Consider the following 27,884-nt stretch of genomic DNA (forward strand, 5'->3'; position numbering starts at 1 on the left):
GTCTACATCCTTACACAGACCATTTGTTGAAAAAGAAAATCATAAGCCATTCCAAGAGTTTCATTTTCAGTCGGTACTGAAAGAAATGTCCTTTTTATGGTATAAAGACTCCTTCCCGTAACATAAGAGAAGGTGTGAAAAACGAAAACAGATAGAAGAATAGCTTCTTTCATATCTCTTGTGTTCTAGTGGAATGGACTGATGAGAAAATGAATTCCAGGGGCCCGTTGGTGATGGTGGACACATGATAAAGATTAGTTGATGTGTTATGCCAGTCCAATCCCTCTCACGCATGTTTGCTTTAGTAATTAGAGGAGGAAACGAGCCAAAGACTTATAAGACCCCACAAAAATTGTGTACACATACAGTTTCACACTTTTCAACACAATATATGGGGTATGTTCTAAGATTTCGACCTTTGAAGATAATTTTGGATGGGGTATCTTGGCTGTCTAATAGATGCTTTGTGTATGTGTAGTTATGTTATAGCAGTTTCTCTAATGTAAGTTGAGATAGAGGACATAATAACATCAATTAATTACATCAACACATATTAGATACAAGCAATACTGAAAATCTAATTAAAATACAAATGTACTGTGAGCACCACCTTCACAAATTAGTGGATAGTTCAAAATTGCTCAAATGAAAACTGACCCATATGAAAAAAACAAAAGTTATACAAGAATCATATGAGATGGATATATCATTGGCAATATTAGACTACCATATTTTGCCATATTTCATACTTATAGGTTTCATACTATGAAAATAACCCTTTGCACGGTATGAAATGTAAATAAGATTAGATAAATAGAGGGTCTATGTGAATCATATCATATCTATTCTAATAAAAAATGTTGTTATGTAAAGGAAGTCTAGATGAGTGGTGCTTGCCTTTCCAAAGTGCGTTGCCATGATGCTAGTGTTGTGGGTGGTTGCTAAGGTGTTGCTATGCAGTTGCTAAGGTGTTCAGAATTATTTTTAATACGTAGAGGAAAAATGCAAGGGTTTTGAAAGTGTTGCTCAATTATGCGACCAAACGTTGAGAAATTTTTGCCTTCAAAGCACTTGGACATTATCATCCGGTGACCTATGAGACTTTTAGAGGGACCGGTCCAATTGCGCTTACAGTAATCCAATTTGCTGTATTCCTCATGAAAATGTTGCGACTGTGGCAACATTTTTGCAAAATAACATTATGTGGTTTCTTTTGCTTATCACGGCAGCAGATCAAGCTGAAATGTCCACTGTGTGGCGCCAAAGTCCCTTTCAAGGCAAGTCAATCCACTCGGCAGCCATCTTTGAAATGCTGTCAGGCAGGCTGGGCAGCTATTTTTCTATGTAAACAAGTGGCATAAAAGTGCAGCTCCTATGTACTTTAATGGGGAAAGACCGAAATCTCCAAAATGGTTAGTCAAGATTCCGATCAAAAAAAATATTTAAATTCAGTAATACAATCTGAAAACACTGGTATCATAAATTTTACTTTTCTGACAGGCAATGTCTGAATCCAAAAGGTGATTGGCTCTTTTACCTGTAAGGCGGGACATCCTTTTCTACATCAGTTGACCGTTCAAATTTCTCCCATTAATTTTAAAATAAGTGACTGTCTCTGACAATTAGTCTCTGGTGGCACTAAAAGCTAGTTAAATTAACTCCAAAACAGATGAGATTTTGAAGGTTAATGCTCTATCGAGTTTTAAATCATCAAAAGCGACCACCCTACTCTGAACCTTAAGCCTAAACCTAACCAACAGAGTCATAAAACACAAACGTGAGATGAAAAACGCAAATGCTGAAGGAACCACGTCATTTAAAGTTGGTTCTATGGCTCTTTTGGTGACTCGCATGCTCTTTAGGACTCGTACCCCAGTCTTTTATATTGCAAATTGTGCAACACTCTATCAGTTGAGCTACCCAGCAATTTTGATTGCACATAACACACTTATAAATGTCTTTGGTTATGTAATACAAACTTATCTTAACTCAAATGTATCACGTTATAACTCATAAGCTACAGTAAAAGTACTTAGATGTCAAAAGATAGCATTGTAAGTGTTTATGAATTGATAATCTGCCATTTACTCAAGATTTATGCGAAACGGAATAAAAGTCATGGTTGTTTTAGCACCTCTAGAGTTCATTTCACCAGGAAACTGCAGCGATTAGTATAATGAGCCACTTTAAAAATGTAGGTATAGGAATGTGATTCAATGAGACCAGGCTGGAACAGGCTCTTTCCACACTCTCAAAACGCATCTTGCGCATTCCTATTCATCAAACGCTTCGTCACTGTTTTCTCTAGGGTGTTACCACATGCTGTGTGAGTTTTTGCTTTGAACTAGAACTGGACATAATCTGACATGAGTATTTGCCATGATGAACTTCTAGTGTAAGGTGTGTGTGCACAATCTCAGCTCTGCATAAATAGGTGAAAGTTTGTCCTTGTGAACTCCTGGTGTATGGTGTCTATAAGTGCGTCTGAGTCCGCGGCCCTTTCTGCAGTACGGTTTGGTTGAGAGGGGGCGCTGTGTTCTGGTGTGTAAGTGAATGAGAAAGAGCTTCTGAAGATCAGGCCGTCCAATCGGATCAGAGATAGGGGCACTGTGATTGGGCTTCTCATCCATCTCCACTCACCACTCAATATAGACACATCAGGGACGACGCACAGTAGAGACCTGGGCGACCTGACAAGAACAATGATTTTTACATTTTTACACTTCAAGCCAGCAATTGTTAATGGGTAATTCTTCAATAAGGATAACTTTCCTTTGCCCTAGGATAATAATAATAATAATAATTATATATGTATATATATATATATATATATATATATATATATATATATATATATATATATATATATATATATATATATATATATATAACTATTGGAAATATTATGGGCTTGTTCAGACTTCACACAGAATTTAACAAGTGTTAAAATCAGGCAAATTATTTTTTGCATATTTTCCAAAGAACGTAAAAGTCAGGTTTTTAATTCATTAGTTTGAAGAAGTTTTCAACATTTCCAACAGTCAAAGTGCCCCTAATTGAAGAATCACTCATGTAGCCTACTTTGGACTTCTGTTTACAGGAAACATGATATACAGTGTTATATTCGAAAGGCCAGTCCAAATGCTGAAACATCACAACATGGGGATTCACTCTTTAGCTCTATGATTGTAAACATGTAGTAGGCTTGATGAGAGTTTTTCAATTGGTGAGGCCAATAATGATATCTGCACAGCATGCTGCCTGATAGCTTTTATAATGCCAGTATATAATAAATGAACATCTATTTTACACAATTTTACAAAAGTACACCACCAGGCCTCTTTATGGACGGCAAAATCCTATGAATTGCACAAAAACATCTTTTATTACCGTTTTAACTTGCATAACTGTCTCTATGGTTTGGTGCAGAGTGAAGCCACCTCTCTTGAGTTAACGTGTTGTTACTTCGGCCAATGACAAAAAATAGAAAAATACTAAAATTTTTGTGCTATTTTGTGATTGGTTGGGGCAGTCCCTCAAAGTTTGCAACATGCAGTCTGCCCCCAAACTATTTTTAACCAGTGGACAGATCTTAAAAAATAAATTATTTTATTTAATACCGTCTTTGCCTAATGTTTGATCGGGTGGGCAAAACTCACATTTGGCTGGGCTCAGCCTACTCCTGCCCATGCCTCACTGATTCTTGAGATAAACGATAAAACATGTCCAAAAGTCCTCTATGTTAAAAATCAAGAAATTCATAATAAAAATACTGCAAAAGTTCAGTCTAAAGGAAATGTGTATACTCAGGGGATTTATTACTTATATTTGTACATAATTTCATTATATATTTTTAAATGCAAGCTCTGTACTTGAAGCACATAAATTAAACCTGTCCTCAGCAAATGGTCACAATGTTAAACTGCCAAACAAAGTGTTTAAAAATGCAACAAATTCATAAATATAAATATCAAATGAAAGGTAGGGATCTGTAAGATTTCAAACAATACATAAAGTGAACTTTAATTTATATTTTCCATAAAAACAGCCTATCAAAGTTGTGTCCTCATTTTGCATCAAGTCCGTCATATTGTTTTATAATCCTAAATAAATCAGACGATGTCATGCTCAGCCAGAAGTCTGAGAACCCCTTTCCCACCTCGTGCTCATGGTGGATGCAACAGTAGGACACGTGGTCTGGTATGTTTTATATTTCAAACAAACAATGTTTAAGTCTCTGCAGTCACAGCTTCAAAATGTCAACTCCGTCATTCCAATAATGATCATCTGTTAGAATTGTGGGATACATTTTGGCATCTTAGTTTAAAATGGTTATAGAGGCAGCTTAAAATTAAGAAAAAAAAACAAAAAACAAAACGGCTCCAATTCACAAGACATGGTTAAGATGGAAAAATATTCTATTTTGTCAACTCTGTCTGAATTTTCAGAATAGTTTGAAAACAGAAAAAAAAAAAAAAATTATAGAATGTACTGTATTTTATCTATTAACTACTTTAATGAACATTATTATTAGATAATTAAATACTTAACACTCTTTTTGTATGAATCAAATTAAAATAGCATGCTTTTAGTGGGTTTATAAAAACCTGTTCCCTTTTTCTACAAATATATACATTTTAAATTAACTTAGTATAAAAACATAAAAACTAAGATTTAAAAATTTTTTCTCCCTTATTTCAAGAATCAGCAGCCTACATCCTGCAAGGACCAAGGTTAGAACTAGACTGTGAGTGCTGAATGTAGGAGAAGGCGGAGGACCCAGTTGCAGAAATTAGAGCTCAGTCAGGGAATACACTAAATGTCTTTAATTAGTCCAGAAAGTAATTCCAAAACAATCCATAATGTAATTCCAAACTGAAACTCCAAAACGTTCCAAGAGTCAATAGAAAAATGATAAAGTAATTCCAACAGAAGATCCCAAAATATTCCACAAAGTCAATGCAAAAAATGATAAAGTAATTCCAAAAATAGAAACTCCAAATAGTTCCAAGGAGTCAATACAAAAAAAGCAAAAGAGAGTTTAGAACCTCAAAGGGGAAATGGGTGTTTCCCAAAAAGGTAAATAAAAAAAATCCAAAAAAAACTTCAAGAGAAAAAGTTTGGACAACAAAAAGCAAAAGTCAGAAAATCAAACAGAGCAAAAGAATCCAGAGACAATCACAAGAGGGATTTGCCAAAAGACTGGAGAGGCCGGTCTCAACATACCAAACACTGAGCATAGAACAGAGGAATAGAGCAACTTAAATACACACAGAAAATGAGGCACAGGTGAGAACAATAACACATGATACAATGGCGGAAAACTCAAATGAATCACAATAAGGGCCTCTAATGGCCAAAACTGGTCCATAAACCTAACAACATCCGACCCTGGTTGTTTAGTGTTTAGGACTTTAATATGGTTACAATTCCATGCTGTTTTTTTGTTGTTGTTTTTTTTTATCCCCTTTTCTCCCAATTTGGAATGCCCAATTCCCACTACTTAGTTGGTCCTCGTGATGGCGTGGTTACTCACCTCAATCCGGGTGGCGGAGGACAAATCTCAGTTGCCTCTGCTTCTGAGACAGTCAATCCGCGCATTTTATCATGCGGCTCGTTGTGCATGACACCGCAGAGACTCCGCATGTGGAGGCTCATGCTACTCTCCACGTGCCCCATTATGAGCGATAACCACTAATCACGACCACGAGGAGGTTACCCCATGTGACTCTACCCTCCCTAGCAACCGGGCCAATTTGGTTGCTTAGGAGACATGGCAGGAGTCACTCAGCACACCCTGGATTCAAACTCGCAACTCCAGGGGTGGTAGTCAGCATCCATACTCGCTGAGCTACCCAGGCCCCCATTCCATGCTGTTGTTAAATAAACATTCAAGACTCCAGCCAGGTCTCCTTAGCAAACAAACCGATTGCTAGGGAGGGTAGAGTCACATGGGGTAACCTCTTCGTGGTCGCTATAATGTGGTTCTCACTCTCGGTGGGGCATGTGGTGAGTTGTGCGTGGATGCCGCGGAGAATAGCGTGAATCCTCAACATGCACTACATCTCTGCGGTAATGCGCTAAACAAGCCATGTGATAAGATGCATGGATTGACGGTCTCAGACGCGGAGGCAGGGGCGGACTGGCCATTGGGAGAACCGGGACTTTTCCCGGTGGGCCGGCGCGTAATGCAGAATGGGACACAAAACGGCGCCACGATATGCTGAAAGGGGCAGCGAAATGCAGAAAAGGACAGCGACCCCCCACTCAACAACTTTTGGGCCAGTTTCTATGTAAAATCCCAGGCCGATTTCTCTTCCCAATCCGCCTCTGCGTGGAGGCAACTGAGATTTGTCCTCCGCCACCCGGATTGAGGCGAGTCACTACCCTGCCACGTGGACTTATAGCGCACTGGGAATTGGGCATTCAAAATAAAAATAAACATTCAATAATGAATCTTAGATGTTCACGTCTTGTAACTTAAGATGTAGGAAGTTACACCTCACTAAGTTGCAGTCATCTACGTTGCAGATCACCCACTGACCTTCCTGATAACTAATGCTTTACTACAGCCTTAAGAAACTCCCTACAAGGACCTGAGAGAGACCATCATTCCAATCCAGCATGCTGAGAGAGGAATGTCACACCATGGCATCCCAGGAGCCTTGGCAAGGTGCTCACAACAAACTAAAATGATTGCACAGGAAATCATGCACATGTTTAGTTCAGGATGAGTAAGAACTTGGTTATTTTTCTTGCACTGGAAATGCAGTCACATAGTGACTAATAACAATTATTACAGGGCTCTCTGGAATACTTGATTCTGACTGGTCAGTCGTGGCATTCTGTGGTCAAATATTTTTTGCATAAATACCACTTAACTGTAATTATTGTAGTGTTCTACTATGTTTAAGGGGGCTTTCAGTAGTCTGCTTTGTACTGTGCTCATCAACAGCCCTTACCCGTGGTGAATTCACTGTAATGCAAGTAGGTTTCTAACTTGTAAGTTTTGAGAAATATGTTAGTAAAAAAAAGTTTACTAAAATGATTTTATATGAAAGAGTGCAATGGGGCTATTTTTTTTTTTAAATACTTTAAAAAGTATGTTACTCCATTAATATATTTCAATATATACTGTATATTGCCCTCATTATTATACACTTTGAGGCCACAATTAAACAGATTTTCATTAAGGGGTGTCTTTAGTGCCATTCTACACTAATCGAGAATTTATGCATTTTGAAGGGTTTTCAATACCGGTCAAAAATGACCCAATGGATAAAACGAGGGTGTATTTTCTTAAGACAACAGGAGGGTTAAATTTGCTTTTAAAATGGTACCATTTCTCACTTGAGTGTATTAACAGCCAAAGACAAAATATGATTTTTACAAGCATTTGCTTGGACCTTTAGTTGTTCAGTTATCTGAAATTGTATTTTTTTATTTAGCTTTTTATTAAGTTATACTGTACTTAAGATCGCTCTTTGTGACAATTGTACTTGTGCATTTGGGAAAGGATGAGATGCATTGGATGCTTGTCAAAGGAGCACTATTTGTTTACAAAGCTTGTCGTATTCTAACTCAGCCAGAATAAGTCAACTTAATAGCATTGGGCTAACACGAGAAAAAGAGCGATTGTATAAACACATTTAACAAGTTCTCAGAGAGGAGCAAATTGGGGAAACAACATAAGTTAAAATAAAGTTTAAAATATGGAATTCCCTTTTTTCAAGATCCAATCAATACCTGTTGGATAAAGTCCAGCCCAACTGTTTTTGATTTTTGTTAATTTTTTTATAAATTTGTTTTATTATCATTACATGCATTTCACTTGAAAATATGTTACTGAAGTAAAATGGGTTGCAAATTCAATTTCATGTTGACTTTAAATATTGCTGTTTAACACTACACTTTCAATTCAGTTATAAAAATTAGGGTGATTCTTTTAGTTTTTATTAATTTTTAGTGCAAAGGTGTTTAAGTTTGATATTGTTACCCAGTTGAGATACTCATTGTTTTTGTACCATAAAATACTGCTCTGATTTAAAAAAAAAATACATAAATTATATAATCTGACAGTTATAGGTCTACATTTAAAAAGATATTGCCCTCTTAAAGGAATAGTTCACCCAAAAATTAAATTCTCTCATTTACTCACCCTCATGCAATCCCAGATATGTATGACTTTCTTTCATCTGCTGAACTCAAGATTTTTAGAAGAATTTCTCAGTTCTTTTGAGCCATACAATGTAAACGAATGGGTGCCAAAATTTTGAAGCTCCAAAAAGCACATAAATCATCATAAAAGTAATCCATAAGACCATAAGAAATGATAGGTTTGGGTGAAAAACATATCAATATTTAAGTCCTTTTAATAAATTCTCCTCCACTTTAACTTTCACTTTCACATTCTTCTTTTGTTTTTGATGATTCACAATCTTAATGCAAATCAAGAAGAATTTCTTGCAAAAAAAGACTTAACTATTGATCTGTTTCTCACCCACACCTATCATATTACTTCTGAAGATATGGATTAAAACACTCTAGTCTTATGGATTACCTTTATGCTGCCTGAGCTTCAAAGTTCTGGCCACCATTCAGTTGCATTGTGTGGACCTGCAGAGCTGAAATATTCTTCTAAAAATCAGAATTTGTTTTCTGCAGGAGAAAGAAAGTCATACACATCTGGGATGGCATAAGGGCGAATAAATGATGAGAGAATTTTCATTTTTGGGTGAACTATCCCTTTTATTAGCTTAATTAAGTTTTTAGTAGCTTGTAGTCTTGCTACTTTAAATTATGAGTAGCTTATAGCTTAGGAAGCCAGAGTTTAAATTCAAAGTAGAAGTACATGAAGATGTTATTTATGCTTTAATGCTAACCTGAACATGGTCTCGGCTTCCATGTTCCCAAACCAGACCTTCAAATGAGGGCTGAAGTTCTCTCCATGAAGCTCCAACGTGGCCACATGTCCCCCGCCGTTCAACTAAATCGCAAAGCCATAAGTCCAAAATGAACACTCAATGCTTGTTTAGCTTCTAAAATACAAACAAATTTAAAAAAATGGGGTGTTCACACCTACAACAATTAGGTTGGCGGGTCTCTGTGATGTTGATTTGTAATAAGCATTCCTACTGGTTTCTGCTGGCTAGAACATATTCTGGTAACCAGCAATGCTGGTGTTTTCAACAGGGTCAATGAAAATGAATGACTTCTGGATGCTCGTTGTATGTGTGAACATCCCTTAAGAATTGTTAACTTGTAACAATTGTAACTTGTATTACATAAAAACATATAACTCATAAACACAATCCGATTAGTCTATAAGTCAATAAGTCTATGAAAATGTATCCAGAATTTATTTAAACTGTTGAATTGTTCAAACCACTAAAACTCAATGGATCCTAACCCGTGTTCCAGCACAATATGGAACTTGGGGCTATACTGGCAATTATTTTTCAATAAGAAACTGTTGGCTTGAATGGTCTCATTATGTTCAGTGGCTTCTGGATTCTGACCTCTAACCCATTGATGACAGGTACAGGGCTGATGATGGTGGGATGACAGGTGAGGCTCTCACTGAAGGTATACTCCACCACCTCTGTTCCTATGATCGTCCAACATGATCCATCATTCAGTAACACTTTATTACCCTCTTTAGGGCATGGAGATGCCTAGACAGAGACAAAGAGATACTGAGACTTTATTTGCTCAGTAGCTTTGCACCTTCATTTATATATCCTGACTTGGGTATGCCTTTGTTAACCTGGTACTGTATGATTTTTTCATTGGAGAGGCAGAGGTACATGTGGTTGCTGTCTTTGAGCTGGAATGCACATTTATGAAGTTGAGAAACAGGCTCATCCACGTCTAGACACACATGCTGCTTATTCACTTTATGTATGACCTACGAGGAGAGAAAACATCATAAGGTACAACTTTTCAGAGAGCTGACCCTTTCTTTTTTACATTTGGCATCCCTAGAGTGCAAACCAACCATCTTTTTCAGCAGACTTGATTCTGGAAATATTTTTCGCTTTAATTATTTCTTTAGGGATCCAAAAAAACCTTATAGGGATAGTTCACCCAAATATTTTTAGAAGAATATCTCAACTCTGTAGGTCCATACAATGCAAGTGAATGGTGATCAGACATTTGTAGCTCCAAAAATCACATAAAGGAAATAGAGAAATAATCCATATGACTACAGTTGTTAAATCCACATCTTCAGAAATGATATAATAGGTGTGGGTGAGAAACAGATCAAAATTTAAAAATGTTATTCTCAATCCTCACTTTCACTTTTACATCTGAAAGTCACATGTGGTGCCTGTTTAGTTTTACTTTCATATCTGAAGATTTAGAGTGAAAAAGGACTTAAATATTGTTCTGTGTCTTCTTACCTACACATTTTATATCGCTTCTGAAGCTATGTATTTAACCACTGGAGTCTTATGGATTACTTTTATGTTTCCTTTATATGATTTTTGGAGCTACAAAGGTCTGATCACCATTCACTTGCATTGTATGGACCTACAGAGCTGAAATATTCTTCTAAAAATCTTCTTTTGTGTTCTGCTGAAGAAAGAAAGCCATACACATCTAGGATGGCATGAGGGTGAGTAAATGCTAAGAGATTTTTAATTTTTGGGTGAAATATCCCTTTGGGTGAAATAAGCCTAACCAACCGACTTCAAAATTAATCATATTATTTGATTCTATGCATAAATCAATCACATTATTTGATTTAAAAAAAAAAGAAACAAATGATTCATAGCTCTTCCATCATGCAACACTGCACCTGGTTTCATAAGACTGGCCCCCCACAGCCACCGTAGGTTAAGCACAATATGGCTGACTGTTTCGCCCTCCTCCGAGACAGCGGCAGAACTTTCAAAAATCCTTGTACATTAAGGTTTTAAAAGGAAAATACCAAACTAAAATAAACCAGTCAGCTATTTCAACAACTAAAACAACATTGTGTAGGTCAGTTCTGTAGGTGTGTGTTTGCTAGTCCACAACATCTGGTATTTAAACATAAACCTTGGCATTTTAATAAAGTGCTTTATCAGCAAATTGTGATGCAGGTTGGTAGCAGATTGTCTTAAAAAAAAAAAACACCACTAGAATGGGAATTTGGCAATAAATAGGCTTTAGATTAAAAACAAGTTTTACACTGTTAAAATGCAATGGAGCACCTAGTATTTTCCAGTTGAATGTTGTGCAAATGTGGAACACATACACTGTTACTATACACCAGCATATGTGTTCAATACTATACACAAACACAGAATCCCACTGCTCATAGTGTCCCATTTAAAACAAACAAACAAAGGGTTTCTGCATTTGCAATTTCATAATGCAAACTTTTGTAGTTAAATATGTTGTATTCTTTCTTACTTTCTCCTGTCCTAGTTTAATGTGCAAAGACAACAATATTTCTATATTTTCTGAAGAAAATGAATTCACTGATCACATTTGAATTCGCCAACAGTAGGTCGAAAGTTTTGCTGCTGAAATCTGTCTGCGCTTACCGAAAATCTAAACACTGCCCCCGGTGGTTGAAGCTGGAAGTGTTGGAAGAACATGTGGGCACATTTGAGCTCGATTGTCTAGGTGAAATGTCCACAGAGTAGCACCAAAGCGAGTTGTTTTTCTAGTTGTAAATGATGTAACAGGAATGCATATTTTATTAACTCTTTCCCCTAACCCCAATCTTAAACCTAACTGTCAGTGGAGTAAAAATGTAATCTTAGTGTGAAAATGCAATCTATAAATTGCACTCAGAATTGTTTGTGAATGCGATTACTTCCTGGTTCCCACAGGACCAGAACCTGTGTCTCTGAGGATTTGACCCAAGTCAAAAGGGCACCCCCAAATCTCAGATATTCTGGTCCCTAGATACGGCTGGAGTCACCCCTTCAATGTAAGTCTACAGAATTTTTTTGTCTTTTGAAAAGTACTTTATAAACATATTGTAAACTGTAATAGAAACATCAGAATTGGTGTATCTGCATACCATTGGTGGCAATGCAACTCCAGTATCAGTGCATACCAGCTGAACCACACAGCCATAACAAAGGTAGCTGTCACACACAGTGTATTCACTGCGATCGGCCTGCGTCTCCTCCACTACAAAGACAACAGAGCAAGTATTAGGAATCAGCATTGTGGGCATTGAGACTGAAAAATAGACTTTTTACTCCATGAATACCCCTCTCAACCTTCCACTAAACACCTTCAAACTAAAAAAAATTTTTTTGGGGGTTGGGGTATTGAGTTGGAGTTGTTCTAACAATAATTTTATGAGATCAGTTTTTGACTATAACCCTTAACCTATCACACTAATCATAAACAAGAGTCTAAAAGGGATCCATTGGAGATTGGTGGAGGTATTGTTATATGGGGTGGGCTTTGATGATGGACTCTAATCCCCTTTCCTACCCTTAGTGAGAATTTTGAGATGGCTGTAAATATCCTCGAACAGAGTGGGGTTTTTTTTTTTTTTTTGCACTAAGGGAAAGGGTTTGGAAAATGTAAGAAAATTTATGTTGGCAGTGCTAATTCCAATTTAGAAATTGAAGGATTGTTTAACCTATCTATCTATCTATCTATCTATCTATCTATCTATCTATCTATCTATCTATCTGTCTGTCTGTCTATCTATCTATCTACAGTTGAAGTCAGAAGTTTACATACACTTAGGTTGAAGTCATTAAAATTAAAATATTAACCACTCCACAGATTTCATATTAGCAAACTATAGTTTTGGTAAGTCGGTTAGGACATCTACTTTGTGCATAACATGAGTAATGAATACCCCTCTACCCACATGGGGACAAAGATCTTACTTTCTGGAGAAATGTCCTCTGGTCTGAACAAAAATTGGACTCATTATGTTTGGAGCAAAAAGGGTGAGGCTTGAAAACCAAAGAACAACATCCCAACCATGAAGCACGGGGATGGCAGCATCATGTTGCGGGGGTGCTTTGATGCAGGAGGGGCTGGTGCACTTCACAAAATAGATGGCATCATGAGGAAGGAAAATTATGTAGATATATTGAAGAAACATCTCAAGACACCAGCAAGGAAGTTAAAGCTTGATCGCAAATGGGTCTTCCAAATGGACAATGACCCCAAGCATACCTCCAAAGTTGTGGCAAAATGGCTTAAGGACAACAAAGTCAAGGTATTGGAGTGGCTATCACAAAGCCCTGAACTTAATCCGATAGAAAATTTGTGGGCAAAACTGAAAAAGCGTGTGCGAGCAAGGAGGCCTACAAACCTGACTCAGTTACACCAGTTCTGTCTGGAGGAATGGGCCAAAATTCCAGCAACTTATTGTGAGAAGCTTGTGGAAGGCTACCTAATATGTTTGACCCAAATAAACTATTTAAAGGCAATGCTGCCAAATACTAACAAAGTGTATGTAAACTTCTGACCCACTGGGAATGTGATGAAATAAATAAAAGCTGAAATAAATCATTCTCTCTACTATTATTCTGACATTTCACATTCTTAAAATAAAGTAGTGATCCTAACTGACCTGAGACAGGGAAAGTTTTCTATGGCTAAATGTCAGGAATTGTGAAAAACTGAGTTTAAATGTGTTTGGCTAAGGTTTATGTAAACTTCTGACTTCAACTCTATCTATCTGTCTGTCTGTCCATCCATCCGTCTGTCCATCCATCCATCCATCTATCTACGTATCTATGTCTGTCTATCTGTTTGTTTTCTGTCTGTCTTTCTGTCGGTATCTGTCTGTCAGTGTCTGTGTATCTATCTGTTTGTCTATCTATATGTTTGTCTGTTCGTCTGTATCTGTCTACCTTTCTGTCTGTCTGTATCTGTTGGTCTATGTATCTGTCTGTCTGTCTGTTTGTCTGTATCTGTCTACCTTATTGTCTGTCTGTATCTATTGGTCTACAGTCATGTGAAAAAGATAGGACACCCCATGTAAACCTTTGTCTTTTTCAACATATGGACGTTAGATCTTCATTTTAACAATATTGAGAGATGGAGGTAATATAAATAAACTAATAAAACTGAAGAAATGTCTTTTTAAAATTATTTGTAAAATGTACTTAATAGAAATGCAATTTTTGGTGAAGAAAATGATAGGACACCCCCACATTTATTTACTACTTAAAATGCATAAAATTAGAATCAGGTGCGCCACATCAGGTGCAAAAGATTAGAACATCATTAGAGAGGATTGTAGAGGAGCCATTCCACTTTCCAGAAAAAAATGTACAAGTGGAGAACATTTAAAACAACTGCCAATATGCCCAGGTCAGGCCATCCTAGCAAGTTCAGCCCAAGAGCAGACCGCAAGATGCTTAAAGAGGTCACCAACAATCCTAAAATGTCAACTCGGGACCTACAGGTAGCTCTTGCAACAGTTGATGTCAAAGTACATGCATCTACCATAAGAAAGAGACTGCACAAGTTTGATTTGCATGGGAGGTGTGCAAGGAGGAAACCCTTGCTGTAAAAAAAATAAAAAAATAAAACAAATACATCAGGGCAAGACTAAAGTTTGCCAGAGAACACCTAGACAAAGACCAGGACTTCTGGAACAATGTGCTTTGGACAGATGTTTGGGCACAGTCACAGAAGACATGTGTGGCGCAAACCAAAGACAGCATTTGAGCACAAGAACCTCATACCAACTGTGAAGCATGGGGGTGGAAATGTCATGGTTTGGGACTGCTTTGCTGCGGCAGGGCCTGGCCAGCTCACTATCATAGAATCCACTGTGAATTCTTCATTGTATCAGAGGGTGCTTGAGGAAAATGTAAGACCATCTGTCTGAAAATAGAAGCTGAAGCGGATGTGGACTATGCAACATGACAATGACCCAAAACATTCCAGTGAATCCACCAAGGAATGGCTCAAAAGAAAGAAATGGAGAGTTCTGGAATGGCCAAGTCAAAGCCTGGATCTTAATCCTATTGAGATGCTGTGGGGTGATTTGAAACGGGCTGTGCATGCAAGAAACCCCTCAAACATCACACAGCTGAAAAGATTCTGCATGGAGGAGTGGGAAAAACTTTCTCCCACTCGATGTCAGAGACTGGTAGACAGTTATAGGAAATGTCTTATTGAAGTCAAAGGGGGCAATACCAGCTATTAGGGCATAGGGTGTCCTAACATGTTCCTCAGTAGGAATTGGCATCTTTGTAAATTTTTTGTTAAATAAATGATATCATGGTCATTGTTTTTGGTTCAATTACATCACCTTTATCTATAGATATTGTTTGAAAGAAGATCAAATATTGATATGTCCATATTTCTTAAAAAAATAACGAAATATTTCATGGGGTGTCCTAATTTTTTCACATGACTGTATCAGTCTGTCTGTCTATCTGTTTGTCTATCCATTTGTATCTCTCTGTCTGTATCTGTCTGTCTGTATCTGTCTATCTATCTGTTTGTCTGTCTGTCTGTCCGTCTGTAACTGTTTATCTATCTGTCTGTATCTATTGGTCTATCTGTCTGTCTATCTATGTGTCTGTCTATCTACAGTATCTGTCTGCCTTTCTGTCCATTTGTATCTATCAGTTTGTCTGTCTGTTTGTCTTTTAACACTTCAGATTATTTTTAGGTCGAGTTATTTGAATGAGGGTGTGAGTGTATGATAAAGAGGAAGAAATCGAGAAAAAAAGAGAGACAGAAAAACAAAAATAAATTGTATTTCAAACCTAAAGTGACAGTGAAGGCTGTCCATTTTCTTGCGCTGGCAACAAATGCTCCATCTTCCACCGCCAGGTAACGTGTACTGACCGTCTGCGACCGTAAGCGGTTAAACAATGACACTTTTGAGCCTGAGAAAATACACACTGCAAAAAAAAAAATAAATAATAATAAAAAATAAAATAAAATAATAAATATATACATGCAAGAGAAACCAAAGGAGCAACAGAATATTTACAAAAACATTAGTGCACCAACCACTGGCAAACAAAATAAGGACAAAAGAAACCTTAATAAATGAAACATGCATCTGTACATGTATGCATGTATACATATTCAGACCGACAAGATGAGAGCAAAGATGAGCAGCTTTTTCTAGAACTTTGTCTCATTGTCTCTTGCTTCCTCAAGATAGTGAGGAATTCGACGTCACTTGACAGTGGCTCTCAGAGGTCAAACAGTTACAGCGTCTCTTTCTTCCTCTTTAGAATCTCTTTGTGGATCCAATGGTCAATGTCAACAGAAGATGCCCTCTCAGTATGTGCTTTAGGATCAAAAGGTTATAGGTCAAATGTCTGACTCCTGTGGCAATGGCTGCTGGGTGACACCATTTAGGTTCTTGACCCCACTTTTCTTACACAAAGACATGCAAACATGCCAACACAAACTTACAAGGGCTCGGCTCCTATACTGGTCAACCCTTTTACATAATGGACTTTATTTAGGGTAGACAGCATATATAATTTGATGCAAAGTTGTGTACCTTGGTGTTAATTGTTTAGCCAAGAGAACATTTGAAACAAGAAATTGGACATATCAAAGGGCTTGTCACATATTTAAGTAGCTAATCAAAAGAATAAGTAAACTTTATAAATACATTAGCTTATAAATTACCTCAAAGGTAAAAGTAGGGCCTCATTTTAATAGCATTAGCGCTAAGCGCAGCACTATGCTTTAAGTCAGTGGGCATGGCAATGAAGTTTTGGTATTTTTGTGCAAGCTTGCGCTAAGTCAAGGTGTAATTGGGTTTGGTGAAATTGTCCGCGTAAGTGCTATTGGGCTGTGTCAAGTGCAATTAAATTCTGAGGTTCTTCTCCGGTTATTGCACCGTCTGCATCCTATTATATAGTCCATTTCCTGTCAAGCACCACCGATAAACAAAGACAGCACATTCATAAGAATTTGGTAGTGTAAATGGACTGTATGCAATGAATTAGAAGAATAGAAATATGGACTTATACGTTCTTTGTGTGTATTAACTGCATCCTAATTGAATGTCAGGCATATTTCTGTGACATGCTCCTTTTATACGCATAGAAAATGTGATTCTCCTCAGGACTTTGATGTACATTCCATTAAATTATATTGAATGTAAGTATTATTACAAAATCTACTGACAGTGATTGTATCTGCACGTATTTAACTTCTTACGGTCATTTATTTAAACACGAAAAAATTAAACCAAAAATTACACTTAGAACGAAACGAAAATATAATCAAAATAACAAAGTGGTCAAAAAAATAATACAAAATCCAAACATTTTACCATCTCCAAATTTTTCCACCGGCCTTTTGCAGTGACTTAAAAATGACTCTAAGACAACAGGTATAAAAACCCCAATAAAGATTATATCATGAGTACAATTGAAAATATAAACATAATAATAATAACTGAAAAATAAACCACGACCTATAGATAGTTTAAAACAAATCTCATACATTTTTGTTTCATAAAACGGCTACAACTGTTATTGTCAGGGACATAATTTGATGTTCCACTATATTGCACTATAGTTTGGACATGAACTTTATCTGCAAATGTAGGAATTGAATTCAGACTTTGCTCTGAAAACAGACGTGGTTCTAAAACATCTTAGAGCAATTAACTATTTCTCAGGAAAATAGCAAAATGCGCTCCACTTCATTAACATATACATCCACAAGCAACGAAAACTGTGCTTAGAATTAGCACTCTCACAGAGCCCATAGACAAAAAGCCACAAATCTCCACAAATATTGATTTAATTACAGTAGGTCTTTAAGACAGTATGACATATCGAATGCACTGTATGTCTCTATCCCTCACAGCTCCATTTCCATTTGTGTGAAATTATGATATCTAACCTTACTTGCGTCCATGGCCCTTTTAAATAAGAGGAGACATTGAAAATTACACACAGACTCACGGTCAGCATTTTTCATGGACTGCCTCTTCTGTGATGGTTTAGAGATGACTTTAATGAGTCTGCCTTGAAACGTGCCAATTTCTTGCCTTCCGTTGTGAAACAGGTGGAGCAGCAGCCGAAAATGCTTTCTTTTGTCTGTATCTGAGATGTACAAAGTCTTGGCACAAGCAAACATCTGAAAGTTCAGAAAAATATTCCTTCAGAGAAATAAAATGAGAAACAAATGTTGTTGACATATAATTGTTGGCATTTAACATTTAAGCTCACATGGAGAAACAATTGAGGTATTAAAGAGATCATTTCTATGGGCAGGAAGGATAAAACAACTAACAGATCAAGTCCATATTCTCTATGTTCACCCAACTGTCATCCTTGTGTAAACCTGGTTGTAATCCAAGTAGAGTAAACATACCAGTCCATCTCCAGGTCTATCTGTATACACAGCAGTCATGTTCACTCATAAACCTGACAGGCCCTCTTCTTTTTGATCACTGTACTTTGGCAATATCTCACCCTCTTGTCTGTCTGCTCCTCAAAGCTCAGCTTGAAGCTGTCTGTCTGCGGATCAGTGGAGCTGTCCAGACTCATGTACCCAAAGAGATGACAATTGAACTCACCAACACCTGATGCTGGATTAATAAAAATGGAAAAGTCCTTTGCAGATCTCTTACAACCTCTTCTTATGTTTACTCTCATACTTTGGTAAGAATGACAAAAGTCTCTCATGGGTCACTGACCTTTAAATTGCTCCTGTCTGAGTTTCCACCCATGCCCACTGAGATACACACAAGGAGGCGGACAGAAGAACCTTCAGAAAAACAGATTCTGCCAGTAAAATGATCTGATATGTGAGAATACAACTCTATTCTAAATCGTCCAGATGGAAAATCCAGCTAAAACTAGCTTAAAGTGGAAGCTGTGTTTTGGGACATGGTAGTTATTTTCACATTTTTAGCTATATTAAGTTGGTGTAGGTGGTTGACCAGCTAGACCACTAGCTGTCAGGGTAGCTATTGACCTGGAAGACCCTGATCAAGCAGGTTAGGTCTAGTAGACCACCTTGAACCAGCAAAAAACCTGCTGCAATGTTCCACAAACCAGTTTACAAAAGGAACTGTCTCAGTAAAGCCAAAAGTATACTTTGGTTTTGTGTGAACGCTCGGTTTATGCGTACAGGGCGAGTGACGTAAATTTCATCATCAGCTGAAGGTGCGGCCACTGTATGATTTCGGCCTGATTTGTCAAACTGTACATACTCTGTACACATTGCCTGGAATTATTTGCATCAATTAGTGGGTCCACAAGGTGGCAACATTCACCATTGGGCTGTTGCTTTCACGAAAAAGTGCAAATAGAAGATGTAATCACAGGAAACTCTTTGATCTAGAGTCTGAAGAACTGAAGACATTTAGAGAAATAATTTAGTATTTATAGCATTTGTGGCTCGCATGCATCAAACAGCCTGTGTATGCACTCACACTCAAATGGAGTAGACTTTAAAAGGCATGACTGTAGGCATATGCTAAGTGTTCACGTCAAAACCGAAGTGTACTTTGTACTTATAACCTGGTATAACCTTGTTTTTCAACAGGGCCCTTGACCAAAATGGTCTACAATCTCATCTAGGTTCCCACCAGCTGGCAGTCCAGCTGGTTAACCAGTGTGGACCAGCTAATGACCAGCTTGGACCAGCTAGAAACCAACTACCACGCTTAAGCTGGTTTTAGATTTTCCAGTATAGTGTATTTGCTGTATGTGCGTATGTGCATGTACAGTCCAGGATTTATTTAAAGTGTTCACTCAAACTCTTGATTAAACACTTTGATTCACATCGACTTAGATTGCCCTTTCAGATGCCCAAAAGAAAGACTGTGTTTAATACTTATTTGAATAGAGAGGTTTGTGATGACTTGGGGATGCCCTTATCTTAATAATAAAGGGTAGATTCAAAAGTGGACTTGGGAAAGTGGATCAGTGCTGCATAAGTAATAAGTTTACATCGTTCTTACCTTTTCTCATTGCCATAAGACTTCTGAGCAACTTTGGCATGCAAGATGATCACTGATTGGTCAGGCCTCACTGAATCTCTGGTTTCCCTTTGCAACAGGGAGAAATTTTGCTCCTCCCTAATGACAATGTACAAAAGTGCTTATTTTAAAGTAAGCATCACTTAAATTCTTCAAATGACAAAAACTTTGCAAATCAAAATGCATCCAAAGTCCATTTACCCCTTTGAATAAACTATTGATGAATTTCTCAAAGATCCTATAATGGAACAGTTCCTTTAGTTGCAACACAATTTAAATTTAATGTAGTCCTACTGCGTTTGCTGACATTAACCATACTGCTAAAATTAGCCTTGTGGGACACAGTAATGGATATGAGTGATAATGGTTGGGTACAGTATATACTGAACCAAATACCAGTCATGTTTTCCATGGGTGGTTTGAAAGTGTAGACAGTGACATTTACTTCAGCTCGCTTTCAACATGTAAATTACTCTTCTAGAAAAATATGTTCTACTTGATACTTTCGACCATTTATGTATATTATGTACAACCGAAAAGGTATCAAAAAGATGGAACCTAATGCATTTTTTGCAAGAGCCTGTTTCAATTTGCAGAACAAAGCGTTCTCACTCTTGGATAATGTATCCCAAATTGAATAGTACTATTCATGATAGATGCAAGTGGCATGGAGGGGGACGTCCCTATAAAATTGTTTGATTCTATCAGATCTTATAATGGATGTTTTGATTAATAATTTTGATCCATTATGTACTAAAATCAAAGATAAAAAAACTGTGAGTGAATGTGAATTGTTGAACACCCCTTTTTATAATTTTTGATACATACTGTGTATTCAAACATAAAGTACTAAAGTACTGGAAATTCTTCCTTTGATTATGACCCCAAGGATTTAAATGTGGAATTTGCTAAAAGAGTAAAGTTCTTAAAGTGAAATATCATGTAATTCCCCAGACTTACGATGTTGCAGTCTGTCTGTCTGGGTTTTTATTGTGGTGTTTCCATTTCCCAGTAGGATGCAGGGGTCAAAGAGCAGTCGTGATGTTATTTCCCCACGTAGAGCACATTAGGCTGGTCAAACTGGACTCATATTTTAGATTTTTTAATTATTGTGCACTGTTAAAAATATTTCAAATGCTGCTAATGGGTTGCAGACTGTGCCCTGCAGTGTGGCATGCTATACTCCATCTGAAAATTAATTTTTATTTTAAACAACAATTATTAATTCTTGCATAATTATAATGCCTGCAGTTCTTGTGACCTCATTTTAATCGAAAGGCTACATGCATAGAATATATCCACTTTTACAAATTAATTTGCCAAACTGCTAACTGAAGAATATAAAAGAAATGGTGACCAGTTAAATCACCTCACACCTACACTGGCTGGGTTTCCCGACAATATTGCAAATTAAGCTTTTACGATCATCTTAAAGGCGCTATTCGTAATATTTTTAAGGTACTAAATCATAAAATGACCATAATATGTTATTAGAGAATTAGGAATCATGCTAAGCTGAAATACTGGCTTCTCCGATAACAAAGCTACAGCCAGTATATTCTACATTTAAGTTTCCATTCCGGGCTGGAATTTCTGTTTATGTTTTGGCCTGTGTGATCCCGCCCACTGCCCACTCACCAATAGTATTTAGACACCGCCAGGTTGCCAGATTTGAACAACTTTGCAGGCAAACAACACTGCGTGCTGCAGCCATGGGAGCCAGCAAACGAACTGGATCAGAGATAACAGATTCCACCTGACCTAAAAAGCCTCGACATCCGTCTAAAAACCACCATGACCAGAGGCGTAGTAAAACGAGGATAAATACTGGAGATGCCTTTGGTAGATGGAGACAGCTTAAAGCCCAGAAATCCTTTAAAATGGATGCTGAGTTGGCTAATTTGCGTGTCAACATTCTGGCAACCCGCATGAGCTTCGAGTCTGGGGTGAGGCGGACAACTCTCCAATATTTTGAATTTGGACTGCAGTACCCATTTCAAATGCTGGTTGTCAATCTTACATATAGCACCTTTAACTAACGTCGCTTGTTATTTTACAATGGAGTAACGCATGTTTCCCAAACCATCACGTAGATCGCTTGTTATAAAGTTGAACTTAAGTGCTTCCTTATGGGAGCTGTCCTGTCCAAAGGTGCTGATCACTTTGGCAAATATGTCCAGAGTTTGTCTTCTCAACATGAAAATACTATGGAAATACTAACAAACATTGAAGTTGTTTGTAACCTTGTCGAGGCGCAGAAATGTATTAACTATACAGAACTGAATTATAGAAATAATAATGGCTTTAGTAAGACAGAGTTTCTCATGAAAAGTCGTATATAATTTACGAGTTGGCTATTTTGTATGGTCTCGCATGATGTTACTGGCATAAACTCGTAGGACTTCATCATATGCAAATTCCCGGATGTCTAATGCAGAAGTAAGCACGAGTTCCGCGCATGATGCGTAAAGGATATACTTATTAAAATTATACCCTTACCCAAACCCCTTATCTAAACTTAACCAATCAGTAGAGTGTGTAAACATGATAGGAAGCTGTTGTGTGTGACAGAAGCAAGTAATTGTCTCGTATTAGATGGAAATGATGTCCATCGACCTCATTGGCTGTAGTGAAAGTCGTAGGAATTCAAACGAGTGCATTTGCACGATATTATATGAATTAGCCAAATTTAGAAAAATCGTACGAATCCTGACGATTTCGCCATGAGAGTGTGTTGGATGTATTGATGCTCAATCATAGAGATTAATGAAAGTGACGCAATAAATGCATGTAACCTGAATGTACGCGAATGTAAGCGACTCTCAGGTAGCCTAAATATTTTTGGCTGGAAACTGAACAAATGCACACAGAACAGGATTAAAATGACAGAGATCAGTATTAAACTACTCATATACCTTAATATGAATAGATCATCTGGTTAGATTTCAAGTCACTGTGTACTTGTAGCCTTTAAACTGCAATTATGAAACATGCAATTTGTTACTGCCTTGTAAAAAGAATATAGGCAGCCGATTTGAAACATCCATTGGAGGAAGGAGGAAGAGGAGGAGGAGGAAGAGAGAGAGAGAGAGAGAGAGAGAGAGAGAGAGAGAGAGAGAGAGAGAGAGAGAGAGAGAGAGAGGGAATCTCTCATTGCACACTCTCACTCTAATCTCCTTTGTTTACCCATTTTTAATTATTTATTAGCCATATTTATTTAAGTTTTAAACTGCATGGTCACATTACATTAATCATGTCAACAATTTATTCAATGTCCCATTGTCTGTGATAAACTGTGTTTAAGATGTGAGAAAGATACGTTTAAGTTGCACTTAATGGACTTAAGAGCAGCTTTGGGAAATCCAGCCAGTTATAGAAATTATAGATCTATATAAAATAAAGATCCATATTGACTTAAAAGCTTAACGATGAATAAAAAAGTTAATGTGCATTATTTAAAATTATATTATTAAGTGTTATATTTCAATATCTTGGACTATGACTTGGACTATATATATATATATATATATATATATATATATATATAACCTGTAATGAAAATGTTATCACAAAATTAAATTCGGTCATATTCTCTGTTCATTCTGTAGATCAATGGAACACCAAGATTTCATGGATGCAAAACTGCAAGGAATTTCTGCAGGCTCACCGAAAGAAAGCGTTAATGTTCTCTCTCCTGCACAGCAACCCCCCAAAGAAATCCTGCCTGTTCTTCCAATTTCGGACGGGGGTGGGCTCTACATTTTTAAACGTGCATAGATTTAATAACTGCCCAGTGTCTTGACTATTCACTCTATGCCTGAATAAGAGCTGTAACTACTCGACTGAAGGGACTGATTCATTTTTATTTTAGCTTTATTGAACCACTTGCGCAATTTTTGCGCAAATAGATCAGGACTGGATACCATTGTCAAACTCTGTAGGAAATATTGTACCTGTCCCATTCCGGTGAGCGCGTGACTGTTGTGAGGTGAGTGAAGCTTGTGTCTGGTGTGTACAGGTGAGACGCGTCTGCTGCAATGGGCAACCCTGGAGAATTAAGAAAAAAATGTTGCTTGATATTTCATCGTTTTATTGAGTTGGAAATGCAAGAAGACTGCAGAAATTGTTGGCGTTTCCAGCATACGGATAACTGACCCTATATAATAACAAAATGTTTTAAAGTGAGATTTATCAAAAATGCATAGCCTGTTTGTTTTCTTCACTTATTCTGCCTTTCAAAATGATACCCTGCTACTTTTTAACTTTGGATGACGTCATCAGCTTTGGTCAAATATATTACATTATTTTCGCGCTGTTCTTTCCATTATTTTCCTTCAGGATAGACAGCCTAGGCTATTTAAGCTATGTTTAAAATAAAAATAAAAACATAGCCTAAATGTCAAAATCCGATCCATCACTCAAATATAGTGAAAACAGTCTTAATTCCTGTCTTTTCATTAACCTTTCCAAATGCGTTTATTGTGGCATGACAGTCTCAAAGCATTTTTTTTTCCCTCCTGCATTTTATTGGCCTTTCTTGAGTCTTTGTAAAAATGTCAAATCTTTATTAAAGATTTGCGTCTCCTTTTATTGCGGACTACAGATGTTGCTCCCTCTTTGCTAATGCCAAGTAGCCTATTCTAAGGGGCCGTTCACATCGTAAGCGTTTTTGTGTCCGACTGCGCTGTTTTTAATAGTTTTCCTATGTAAACATGAGCTAGATCATTGGTTCCCAAACTTTTTTAAACTGTGGCACCCCTTTTTAGTGTTTCCCCTCATGGCACCCCAGCCACTGAAATAATAAAATAAACAAATAAAACAAATATGCGATTTAAAACACTTTTTTTAGGCTATATAAAAGTTTATTAATATAAATCTTAACAAAATAAATTAAAATAATGTAGCCGCCAAGTGTTTCTCCTAAACACTGCTTTAAGTTTTTAAAGGAATTATTCAAGGACTAGTAAAAAACAGAGTAGCTAATAAAATAGAGAAAGGAGTTCAAACAGAGAAAAGGTTTTTTGTAGGAACAGCAGCAATTAATCATTTAAAAATTGTGATATAAAAACATTTTTAAAAAAAATTATTCGATGATAAATAGCATAACTTACATTTACTGTGTGACAGTGGAATCGTGGGAACAGTGGAAACACAGCAATGCGTCTAGCTTTTTTAATTGTTTTAATTTTTTTTTTTTAAATGTTTTGTGCAAGTACGTGTGCGTTGTGAACAGCCCCTAAGTATTCCAGCACTCTAGACATCCCATCTGCATGAGCGAGGAATGAGCGACGCTCCCATTATAAACAACGAGACTGTCTACACTACGAACACGATGATTTTAATGGCCGCGTTTTAGTTTTGTCGCGTCGCATATCACCTCCCTTACGAAAAATCTAGAGTTCTGGCAAACTAGCTGCAAACTTGCCTCAAATTTGGCGCAAATTGGCCACTAATTGTTTTTCACATGCAAATGAGGTTGTGATTCGCAGCAAATGTTTGCAGCTCGTCACCGGTTGTGGTGAACCTGCAGCAAACTTATGCAACAATGGACAATTTGAGGCAAGTTTGCTGCAAAACTCATTTGCATGTGAAAATAATCAGTGGTGAATTTGCAGCAAACAGCACATTGGCACGTTCCAAAATGCTGTCTAGGTAGACCGCTCACTAGATTTTGAAAAAGCCATTGTTACATGCTTTAGGTGCACAGTGGTTGGCTGGAGGTGAAACTGCTAATCAGCAAAGTGTCACATCTGCTTTCAATCCGACTTTAACAAGAAGCTGCTGTTACTTAATCTAACTCTGTGCTGCAGCTGTCAGTCAAACCGGTGCCAAAGCAACCATGCTTGTCATTTTCCTCTCTACGTCCTCCTCCTCTAATACTCTTGTCTTCACCGTAACTCACTCACAGTGGGTTTTTCTTTTGGTCTGTCTCTGGCCCAAGTCAAGCTGAGAGAAATGTTTACACTGCAGTACTTTACTCCATGGAGATCCCTCTAGACAGATCTGGGAAGCTTAAACAGTCTTCCAAAGATATACACAGCACACTGGACAAAATGTGCCGTCTCTCTTTATCTGCCTCTCACCCTTTCTCTATTTCCATTGTGGTGTGTCTGACAGGAGGCTACTGTTTCGCTTGATTTAGGTTCCTAAAAGGAGCTGTGGTTCTTACACCATCTACCTCCCTTGCTCTCCATTTTTTATGTGTACTGCTTTGTTTCCCACTTCCACATGCTATTCATAATGATCATTCCTCACTACTGGGTATCCTTTTACTGTCAAGTTTTTCTTTCTGTCTTCATTCACTCTTTCTTTCTTATGTCCGTTCATTCTCGTATACGCTGTTAAACACTTTTTCTAAATTTGTCTAATTTCTAAAGCTTAGAGGATGAATCTTCCAAAAAGGATGTGGTCAATATTTCACTATGAAATCAAAAGGGGAAAAAAACAAGAAGAAGAAGAAGAAAAAAAAGCAATTAGGTTTTGTTTAAAGAAATTTAACCATTTAAATTTTATTTCAATATTTATTTTTATGACAATCCAGCAAACCTTTTAAATGCCAAAATATCTTAATCATATTACTTTCATGCAATTACTTACCTTGTTTAATTTCCTTAAGACTTAATGGTAGTATTTGTTGTACTGCCTTTAAAAATGCTGATTTAATTTTTAAAACGTCCTACTATTTTACAGTAATTTTAACTGTAACAGTAAAAAAGTTTTGTGAAACTGTAATATGTCATACAGTAAAAATGTATTGTATATATTTACTGTATGTATAATGAATAATACATTTATTATATTTAGAGCTGTCAGTCGATTAAAATATTGAATCACGATTAATTGCATAATTTTCCATAGCTAATCACATTTTGAAAGTGCTTAAACTTGACTGTATATATATTATATATACTTCTTTTCCTGTAAAATATTCATTTAGTTCCTTCTTAGAAAAGAAAACTGAACAATATGTAACAATAATGTTTTATTAACATTTTCAGAACAAACTATTCCACTATATAAAGACATAAATGCACTAAAATAGCACCATTTCAAGTAACATTAAATGTTTACTGAAGTGGGGTATCAAATAAAATGTAAAATAGGTAAATGCATTAATCGCGATTAACACGCTAAACGTTTTAAATTAATTCCATACGCTAACTACGACAGCTTTAATTAAGTTATGAAAAATGTACTATATTTCACCATAAAATCAAAAGGAAAAAATTAAAGATTATGTTTTGATTAAAGAATTTAAGCCTTTTTTGGGACTATTAAGATGGTGACATTATGTAAATATTTTTATGACAATTAAGCACACCTTTATAATGTAAAACAAATCTCATTCTTATAACTGTAATGCAATATTTTAATTGTTTAAATCGTTAATAAATCCTTTGTTGTTCTGCTGATTTAAATAATAAAGAAACTTTATTTAAAAGTAATTTTACTGTAATAGAGTTAACCATTTTGTGAGATACTGTAATGCTAAAAAAAATGTAGATACTGTATAACATAAAAACGACTGTACTAAACAAATGAGAATCAAAAGTTGAGAGTTACAAATACTAATAAATAAAACATATTTACAGTAATTTTTTTTTATTTATTTATTTTTTTTGCTTTATAGTAATTAGAATTTGGGGGGGGGGGGTGGAAATGTGTTTAACTGTCATGAACATTATGTCACAATGCAAAAAAAAAAAAAAAAAACATTTCTACATTTTCAATATAAAATCTATTTTCTATTGATTTTGGAGTGAAATGTGACCTGCTTTCATGAGACTCACCCCTGAAAACAGAATGTGTGCCATTGTTACCATACAACACTTACTCACCTGTTTTTCTGTCTTCTTCCATTAGTTCCAGCATTTTTCTCAAATGTACAGCAGCCACTTTGAAATCTTTACAAATTCCTTTACAGTATCATACAGTCCTCTAGAGCTCATTCCACCTGGTTTTATTTTCTTGTCTC

The 27,884-nt window shown here is 36.7% G+C and overlaps 2 protein-coding genes across 21 annotated transcripts in view; one reads left to right on the plus strand and one right to left on the minus strand.

The window, feature by feature from the left end:
- LOC127449484 (recombining binding protein suppressor of hairless-like protein) lies at window positions 1–27,874 on the minus strand. Its single transcript, XM_051712951.1, has 12 exons — window positions 27,748–27,874; window positions 23,863–23,956; window positions 19,892–20,008; window positions 18,620–18,690; window positions 18,396–18,511; window positions 17,883–18,057; window positions 15,705–15,842; window positions 12,020–12,132; window positions 9,767–9,907; window positions 9,519–9,674; window positions 8,883–8,986; window positions 1–2,690 (listed from the first exon to the last, which is right to left on the minus strand). The coding sequence occupies exons 1-12, from the start codon at window positions 27,779–27,781 to the stop codon at window positions 2,417–2,419; spliced, it is 1,533 nt and encodes a 510-aa protein (XP_051568911.1). The 5' UTR covers window positions 27,782–27,874; the 3' UTR covers window positions 1–2,416.
- The window catches only part of LOC127449477 (matrilin-4-like), a 32,171-nt gene continuing 28,000 nt past the window's right edge, over window positions 23,714–27,884 (plus strand). For all 20 annotated transcript variants that reach the window (XM_051712941.1, XM_051712929.1, XM_051712934.1 and 17 more), the window contains exon 1: window positions 23,714–23,897. The gene's annotated coding sequence lies outside the window, so the exon portion shown is untranslated. The remainder of the gene's footprint in view (window positions 23,898–27,884) is intronic.

The sequence above is a fragment of the Myxocyprinus asiaticus genome, chromosome 12, assembly GCF_019703515.2.
Source record: "Myxocyprinus asiaticus isolate MX2 ecotype Aquarium Trade chromosome 12, UBuf_Myxa_2, whole genome shotgun sequence".
NCBI classification, from domain to species: domain Eukaryota; kingdom Metazoa; phylum Chordata; class Actinopteri; order Cypriniformes; family Catostomidae; genus Myxocyprinus; species Myxocyprinus asiaticus.